Source organism: Melozone crissalis, unplaced genomic scaffold, assembly GCF_028551555.1.
Source record: "Melozone crissalis strain CALT ecotype California unplaced genomic scaffold, PUWL_Pcris_2 ptg000005l_1, whole genome shotgun sequence".
Lineage (NCBI taxonomy): Eukaryota > Metazoa > Chordata > Aves > Passeriformes > Passerellidae > Melozone > Melozone crissalis.
The window spans coordinates 2576349-2585951 of NW_026535783.1; the positions used below are offsets into that span (position 1 = coordinate 2576349).

The 9603-nt window shown below is 40.8% G+C and overlaps 1 protein-coding gene across 1 annotated transcript in view; it reads left to right on the forward strand.

Annotated features, from left to right (window-relative positions):
- Positions 1-5514, forward strand: part of MARCHF3 (membrane associated ring-CH-type finger 3) — a 62685-nt gene extending 57171 nt beyond the window's left edge. The window contains exon 6 of the mRNA XM_054285985.1: positions 3435-5514. Coding sequence (XP_054141960.1) covers positions 3435-3593 — 159 coding nt within the window. The 3' untranslated portion in view covers positions 3594-5514. The remainder of the gene's footprint in view (positions 1-3434) is intronic.
- Positions 5515-9603: the final 4089 nt, after the last annotated feature.

Consider the following 9603-nt stretch of genomic DNA (forward strand, 5'->3'; position numbering starts at 1 on the left):
CTCCTTGGAGAAAAGTAGAAAAAACTGTTTATTAAGCAATCAATAAAACCTCTTGCTGCTCCAAAAGACAGACAAACTCACAAAGTCTCCTCCATGGGCTGTGGCTCAGCTCACTCAGTCTCCTGTCAGTCCCAGGGGTGCTGGAAATGCCACGGCCCAGGCCCGGCCCAGTGGGCCTCAGATGTGAGCTGCCAGTGCTCTTCTGGTGTTCAGGCCAGAGCAGGTCTGAACAGGGCCAGAGAAAAGGGAAAAAACTCCACAGTCCCGAGAACTTCTTTGCCTCAGCTAGCTAAACTAACTAAAAGCGAAGGAGAGCCCTGTCCTGCTGTCTGTCCATCTGCAGACATCACAGTCTAGGAGCAGGAATGTGCAGGAGTGAGTGCAGTGTCTGAAAACAAACTGCTGCTTCTTCTCTCCCCTCTTTCACTCTTGGAACAAGTCTTAAAGGTGCAAAACTCATTATTCTGCACAAACAGAACATGACAACTGGGGATAAAAGCATCATATAGTCAAGCCAGGACACCGTGGCATGGCCCCATCCCTCAGGGCCAGCACACAGCTCTGCCCCTCGCTGGCTACGTCCATAAATACCCAGATCCCTTCCAGCAGATTTGGACCTGTGTAGGCTGCTGAGGAGGTGGCACTTTAAAAAAAAAAAACTGCATTGGTGGAGAAAGAAACTCTCCCTGTGCTGAGCCCCGAGGAAAAAGGGGTGTGAGGGGAGCACAAAAACCCCACACCTCCTCACGAGTATCTCCAAGAAAGCTGTGAAAGGGAAATCTCATTTGCACATTTGTGAACACTGTCTCACCCACGGAGGAATGCAGGCAGGAGGGGAAGCTCAGAGCTTTGTCTCAGCCTCGTGCAGTTCATCTTTTTTGCTGTTTTCTGCTTTTCTGTGAGGCAGCAGCACTCTCCTGAGACAGGCCATGTACTCCAGCAGTGAGGCCACACTTGTTTTTCCTGAAGTGCTGGGTGTAGATGTGCCTGGTATGCAAGCACATATTGCTCAAATTTGCTTTGTGTGTGGCTGTCTTGGAAACCAAAATGCTGAACAATTTACCTAGCACACTTAATTCACCATCACCAAATTGTTGGAAGTGGTAAAAGGCATTTTTTTCAGGTAGATTTAATTCAGCCATGACACAATCTTGTTTATTAAGACTAATGCAGCATCCCAACTTTGGTCCCTATCCCTGGGTGTTGCATTTGCAGACTGAGAGGCAAAAATCCCTTACATTCACTTTATAAATTTTACCCCTTCTAAAGCACACAGGAAAATGTGCTGTTAGCTCTTTGAGAACATGCTAGTGATACTGAGCCTTATATAAATACATACCTTGGTAGATTTAACCAAAATTCAGTATCTTTGATGCTCACTCACTTGTGGACAGCTGTAATTCCATTTAAAATTGTTATTTGGGGCAGAAGGAGATGGATGGGCTAAGGGAGCACTGTGTTCACTTGAGAAGGACAAGGTAAGGAAGGCCTTTAGGGGAGTGAATCACCAAATAATTGGAGCTGGGAGGCAAAATAACTTTCCTTTCAGTGAGACAGGAAAGTCCCAGCTTGGGTTTGCCTTGGGGTGGGCCTCAGGCTCCCCTTGTGTGCAGGAAGGAATGGTCCCACACACAGAGAAGTGTTAATTTCATCGAATTCTTCAGCAGCACATGCCCTGTCACTTTCAGGAGTGGGAGAATCCTGTTACATAGCTATGGCTGTGCAGGGAATAGGTTCAGAGCTGCGGGGTAAATTACACACAAGATGACACAATAGTCCTTTAGGTCCTGGAGAAATGAAGAGAACTAAAACTTTGTTTTACTTCCAGTAAATCAGCCTTCCTTCTCTGGAGGCAAAAGCTGGCATACAGATTATTTACACACCACAGTTGTCCCAGTGAGCAGCAGGGCTGTTATTTTTAGCATCCCAGAAGGTGTTTTATCCCTCCCTCTAAAACAGACAAGTTATCCATAAAACACTGTTGCTTTTTACTCTGTATTTTTAACACCCACACACACACCCACCAAAAAAGGCACCTGGTCCTCCCAAGAAGAAAACTCCAGACACCAAAAGGGGATTCTTACTTAGACTAAGAATTTATATTTAAATTTAAATTTTACTTTTAAAAGTAATTTAATTTAAATTTAAATTTTAAAACTTTGCTTTCTCTTGTATAACATACATACCTAGTTTAACACTGCAGCTATTACTCAAAGAATCTCATGTTGTGCTGCTTGAAAACCCAACCTGAGCTCCAGTTCACTCTCCTGAAGCTGTCACTGCATTTTACAGGGCATCCCTTTGCAGATGTTGGGGTGTTTTCACCCTCCTCACTACTCCAATTGATTTCTGCTCCTCCTGCAGTGTATTTTGAGAAAAGATATCTCATATTCCTTCACACACACTGCTCCACGGAAAGAGAAAGATGCAGGATGCTTTTCTTCAGGGGGAGGAGAGGAGGTTGAAAGTTGTGGGGATCAATATGAAGAGATGTCTTTGCAAAAAACTGCTCAGTAAACCAAAGATTTATAGGTTTCCCTCAGACAACTGCAAAAAGATCTAATTAAAAAAATATAAGTATTTGTTAGCCATTGTAGGATGTAGTAGGACATAATTGAAAGGTACATTTCTTTAGTTAAAAGGTACATTTCTTTAGTTCTTTTTGCAGTATGGAAAGGATACAGTGCATGGGTCAACTCCTGCCCACAGCTCAAGAAGAAAACAATCATCACTTGGCACATTTCTCTCAAAATTTACAGTTTGTTCTTAGTTTTTTTGTGGCTTTTTGTGGTTGTTTTTTTTTTTTTTTTTTTTTAAACTGCACATACACGTCTTCTTACACAGCTACAACACCCACAATGCTTGGCTGCCACTAAAACAAGTCGTAAACTATTTTTTAAAACATGAGGCCAAGCTATCTTGCATCTCCACAGCAATCACGTATTTCCACATAAAGGTTGAAACACCTGATAACAACAACAACAACAAAAAATAATTTCCAGAGACAATCTAAATTGAGGCACACCCGTTGTCAGCTCATTGCCTCTGTGCAAGCCCAACTTTGGTGCATTCAGCAGTAAAGTATTACAAGGTAAAACACACCTGTGTTCATCTGCCTGCAAACAATTACATTTTTAGTCAATTTAACAACCTGAGGCAAGAGAGGATGTCCCAAATTCTTGTTCCATCAATGCCAACAGCTCTTGGGAAAGGCAGAGGTGGGATGTCTGATTTTTCAGGCGGTAAAAAAGGGGAATGGGAGGCAAAACAGTCACAGGCTGCTTTTCTCCTGTGCTTTGGTAGCTTGGGCATGGTGGCTCTCTCTTTTCAGCAGTTCTCACCCATTCTGTCCCACTGGGAGGCACCTGGAGCCCCGTCAGGGCCCCCGCAGGGTGTCAGTGACTGAAGGCAGCTCGTGTCCCTTGTGTCCCCAGGTGTCCTTCAGGTACCACTGCCGGCTGTACCACGAGTGGCGTCAGAACAATCAGCGGGTGATGCTCCTCATCCCAAAATCTGCCCACGGCCCTTCCACCCAGCAGTCCCTGCTGGGCCTGCAGCCCCTCAAAAGGAGCTCCAAGGAGACAATCGTGTGATTTGGGCTGCAGCTGCACACTAAAGGAGGTTTGTTTTTCCTCAGACCTGTAGGGGTCGGGCACCCAGCACCCAGGAATGTGCAATTTGGATTTACAGACTGAGTGCAGAAGGATAAACCACAGCCAGAATTCAAGTTGTGGATGCTGCAGTCATCTGTGGCATTTGCTGACCTGCCAAACGTGTTTAGTGAGCAGGGACCCTATGGATTCTGCATATATGTTAATTGTTGCATCATCGAGTGATGCAAACATTTTTATTGTCTAAAGTATTAAACTATGGTAATTAACAATGCAAAACAGGTTTAAAAAGTGCTTTGTTTTCATGATTTATTGCTCCTACAGTACTGTTTCTTTAGGCAGCTGGACAGTAACCAATATTCATTTCTGCTTCCTAAAGTGCAGCAATGGCATTTCCTCATTTGATTTTATCTGCAGGTCCATTATACCAATGTTTTGATTATTAAAATCTGTGTGCAATGAGCTCTACAAATTGGCACATTATTTAAATGCTACAAAGTGATTGGAAAATTGTATTACCAGTTTCTTATTTGGCAGGGAAGGTCTGACAGGAAGATTCTTCAGTTATGACTCTAGCATGCGCAAGAGAAAAATTACACAAATTGCAATAATCTTCCTGTCAAAAGTATTATAGTACATAGCACTCAGGAAAAAAAAAAAAGATATTCTACTTTCCCACGAAGAAGCACCACATTCTTCAGTGAAGTGCACATTCTGCTGGTGTGAATTCAAACTTAGCCAACATATCCTGCATTTATACCAGGCTGAATTTAACTCTACAGCTTACTTTTGTGTAGGGAAAGCTCTGCATGCATAATGAATGAGATCATCGGATAAATTTTAGGAAGCAGGGATTCATCTTGCATGAAGAACAGCATTATTTTAAAGCAGCAGAAACTCCAGCTTGACAGGTAGGATTTGGCAGAGTGTGTGCAAACCCTGACCTCTCATGGTAGCACTGAGACAAAAAAAAAAAATTAAAAATATTTAATAACACAGTCTTCTATGGAGACCAAATGGAATTTGGAGTGTAAAATCAGACCTTATTCCTGGGTGACTTTATCTGCTTCCCCTTGGTTTTTTATGCCTAATTCATTCAGCAATCCTTCACTCCCAGAAGAGACACACTTATTTTAAATAACTAGCAAAACCTCATTGCCGAATGCTGCTAGAATTAGAAATTGATACAGAGCCCCTCTGACCAGATGAATTTCTTAGAATTGTACATGGATGGCAGTACCACCATGTGCTTTATTTTCCAAAAACTGCAGGAACTGAAAATCAAAAGGAAGACATAGCTGGAAGGCTAATAATTTGATATTCATAAATTTCAAGGTTTTATGGGTATTTACCATCAGACAAGAAGTTATCTGATGTTTTGTGTGTGCTCTGTGGGGGTGAAAAAGCTTAGTACACAAAGCCAAATCTGTTAAATTTCTTTATTCTGTCTGTGGACCAGTCTAGCTGTGAGCATGTTATTTAACGATGTTCTTTGTGACTGTCAGTCATGGGGATAGGAGAATCATGGGGATATAAAGCAATAACAGCCTCACTCCAATAGAAAGGCACTTACACAACGAGCCAAGGTGTGTAGGAAAGCCATGAACCTGCAGATCTGTACTCATCAGTCTGACAAGGCTGGGGTTGCTCATGTTTGGCTGTGAATAAATGCTTCTCTTCCTGAGAAAATTAAACAAGGCTCTGAAGATAAGAAGATCACAGTCTCTGTGAAAGCCTAAAACCTGTAATGCTTTATTTTTTTTTTTTTTATACCTCTTCCTAATGGTAAATAATTATTTGGAATGAAGACTGAACACTCACTTATGCAGAATTCCAGATTTTAAATAAATATCTGCTGGCCAGGGGTAAAGAAATAAAGCAAATCTAGCTGGGTCAGGATGCTGTCAGTGTTTTAATGCCTACAACTTTAAGCTTTGTTCAGAACGTTATTACCGCTCTCAAATTCTTTGAAAGAATTGTTATTCTTAATGAGTGCTATTGTTGGCTTTGCCTCATGAAACCACAAATCAGGGTGGATAGGGAATTAAGTGGCAAAACATTCAAGGAAACATTTGTTCAAGTGAAGCTGCAAGGTCTGTGCACAGAGATCAGCACAGTGGCTTGGCCCAGATCATCTGTGTTATTTCAATTTTTTTTTAATTAGTTTTTTGGTTTTGGTTTTTTGTTTGGGTTGGTGGGTTGTTTTTTTTTTTTTTTTTTTTTTGTGTAAAGACATCTTTACTTACCTGAAGAAGGCATATTGAAGCAGACAGAGAGGAAAATGCATGGTCCAGTTCAGCACACACATCACTAACCCAGTTTCTGTGCTTGATGCAGCAGCACAGCAGAACTGTCTGGTGAAGTCACAGTAGCGTCCCATGGATTTTCTTGAGGAAAAAAAAGGGGCAGGAAAAATCCAGTCAGACACTTAACATTGCATTAAACTCATGAAAAAAAAACCATCCTTGTATTCTTCCTTTTTTCCTAAAACTGAAGAACTGGGAGGTGAGAGATGTTACCTCTTAATCCCACTCCTGCTCTAAAGATTTACAGACAGAAGGATCTCCCAGATGGGAGCTGATTTTTCTTCCACGAGTTGATGATGTAGATGCCACACCAAGCCCAAATTTCCATTAAAAACTGGATTCTTACAGCAGATTAGTAAAAAATATGATTACAGAATATTTTCTACAACAGCAGCAACACCCATTTCTGTCTGAATAAAAATGAAAGACAAAATTAATCACAGCAGAAGCTGCAGCCAGCAAAGCTCCTGGTAGTACAATTACATTTTTGTTATGCTCTCCTTAAAAAACAAAATTAATTAAAGAACATATTTAAAGACAGGGTGAGTGACCACCTTTTTGTATTTTAAAAATGTCACTCAACTGCTCTCTCAGCAACTTTATGCTTTCTTCTCATGCAGCTGACCTTGTAATTTACATTCCTTTTCCAGATAAGAAGTTACATGGAACCAACAGTATTCAACAATATTTGAGCCAATATTTTCAGTTGCAAATGATAAAAGCAGCCTGCTCTGATTCAATGTGATGAATACAATGCACAATGAGGAAGTTTTACTTTTTTATATAGTCTTTCCCCTGCAGGACTTGCCTATCACATTACATGAAGATTGAGAAATACCCCAGCTTTCTGTTCAGCTGGAAGGAAGTCACAACAGAAGCAGTTATTAAAGATAATTCAGTTTTTGGTGTTGTTTGGGTTTTTTTTTTTTGGTTACTCAACTGAACAGTTCTGCCAGACTGAGACCTCAAAATGTGCTTTACATTTCATTTATTTAAACCAGCTTTGCACCAGGACAAAGTCACACAGAGCAAAGTGACAACTCTGCAAAAAGGGACCTGGAGCCAATAAATGCAACTGGCCTTTGATGCAATGGGTACCAGCAGAAAAAGGTTTGAGAACAGGTACTGGGACACACTCAGGCACTAAGAGAGCTAAAAAAGCTCTCCCTTTGAAATAAACAACAAAAAAAACCCCTGTTAATAATTAAACATCTTGATTTGCTACTTTTTGTGAGATGGCGCTTCACTTAACACAGAACTGGTTAATTAAAGAAGCATTTTCCTTGTGAGCAGAACTGAGCCCTGCCTCTTTACTGCCATTTATTGGGAATTCAAAAGTATCTTTAAAACTACAAGGCAAACTCATAGAATCACACAATTTTTAAGTCTGGAAAAGATGATGCATCGAGTCCAGCACTGCCACGTTGACCACAAACCATGTCCCCAGGTGCCACACCCATAGGTTTGGTTGAAAAACTCACAGGGGATGATAATTCCATCAGCTCCCCAGGCATCCCATTCCACCCCTTCAGTGAAGAAACTTTTCCCAATATCCAGTTCAAACCTTTCTTGGAGCTCCATGGGGTTGCTGTGAGCCGAGGGCAGGACCCAGCACTGCCCCTGGCTGTCCCTCAGCCCACGGATCCGGCCTGTCCAGACCCCTCCTGCCCTCCAGCAGATCCAATTTAGTGTTATCTCCAAATTTACTGAGGGAACACCCCAGATCAATAGAGATAAATAATAACCAGAGCTCGTCCCAACACTGATGGCGACATCTCACTGATCCACTGTGTTATTCCACATTTCAAATTTAAGTCTCATGTGCGTTTCCAAATGAGACAGCTTTTTTAAAAAAATCAAGGGTTACATCTTAAAGCAGGTTACATCCCTTAACCTTCGTTCAGGTATTGAATCTTTTGCTGACAACCTCTCCTCCACACTTACTTCTGGCAAGGCTACTTCTGTCCTCCCTTTGGTGTTGAAAGATTACAAAACCAAAGGGAATTTTCTTTATTCTAGGTGTACCAAATACTTTCCCAATAAAACTTGTCAAAATAGAGACCAAATGTTGATATCCTATGTACAAAATGCCCTTAGGAGCAACAGCAAAACACACCAACCTCAAAAACAAGATGCTGCAGTTGCAGGGGAAAATCAATGTCACAGTTTAATCCCAAAACTTCTATTATTATGCAGAAAGTAAGACTTGCTTGCCAAAAATAATATTGTTTTGTTCTAAAAGTGCAGAACCGCTACAAAAACTCACATCCAAGAGTTAATTTTTAATTGTAGGAAAATTCTATCAGTCAATCATCCTAAGCTGTAATGTGCCTTACTGATGCCCCAAACACAGCTTTTCTTTGGGGTTAATCACAGTGTTTTTATCACACAGGAATCCTGCATTTATGCAAACCCGCTAAAAAGAAACCAGGAGATCAGCAAAAGGCTCTGAGCAATAAATGCACACCAAGCAAAACCTGAGATAAAATAGCAAACTTCTGCCATAATCCTGTGATGGAGCTAGTTGAGTATTATAAATAATTAAGTGTCCCAGCCTTTCCTCAATGTCCAGGAAAGGCTAAATAAGCATTCACATCCATCACACTCAGCCTCCACTCCCTTTCTAAAAACCACCAGCTATTACCACTTGTCCTCTTTGGGACAGGGGCTTTAAGAGCTTTTATTCTCCATCACCTACTTGATTTCTTTGCCTGGAGAAAAATCCTTCATAGTTATCACGTGGCCATTTCCGTAAAAGCAGCTGCATTTAACTTGAAGTACAGATACAGCTTACAGCGCAATATGAATATGAAATGCAGTGTTTCACAGATAAAAACCATCCTCTTCAATCCAGAAACCCCTAAATTAGTATCAAAATGATACACTGATAAGATAAATTTTCATGGGAAAAAATGTAACTAAGACTAGCATTTAAAGTTGCATAATTTAGAGAAGGAAATGAATAATTAACATCTGTTGAACAGAATTTACTGATTAACTTCTCTGCCCATATTTTGCTGTCTGCTTGGAGCAATGTGATGTAAAATCATGAACAAGGAAAAACAAAGCAAAAACCAATTTTTAGCACAAAACTGCTGTCAACAGCACCATAAACTAATTTACACCCGCTTTGACTACACTGGGGTTTTTATAATGAATGGGGTTTTTATATTCTGGAAAAAAAGAATGCAGTTCACAAGTTTGCTGCACAGGTCAAACCACTTGTTTCCTAAATTCCTAATCTGTTCCTTACAGGAGTGAGTGTATTTGAGCAAAACCATTTCTGGTAAAATGTTTATCCAGCAGCAAGCAGTAAATTGCCAAACAGTTTTCACCTGTAGACGATGCAATTTTCTAATGCCAGAACCAATGATAATCAAGTTATGGAAGTTGCAGGGAATGCAGGGAGGGTTGGGCTGTTGCTGTACAAGTATTAAAAAAGAACAAGCAAAACAAGACCTCCACCTTGTGGCAGCATGTTTCACAGTTGTGTTTCCCAACACTCCCTTCTTCTAATTTACAGTAATTCTTGCCACAGCAATGAAAAAAGGAAGAATTATTCTAAAATCTGCATTTCTCCCATTGTCGTCAAAGAACAGGGTCTACAAAAGCTATAACCAAGAATTTGCAAGCAGGTTCCTACCATAACTTAAGAATTGTCCATCAACCCCTCCCTTTCTACCTTC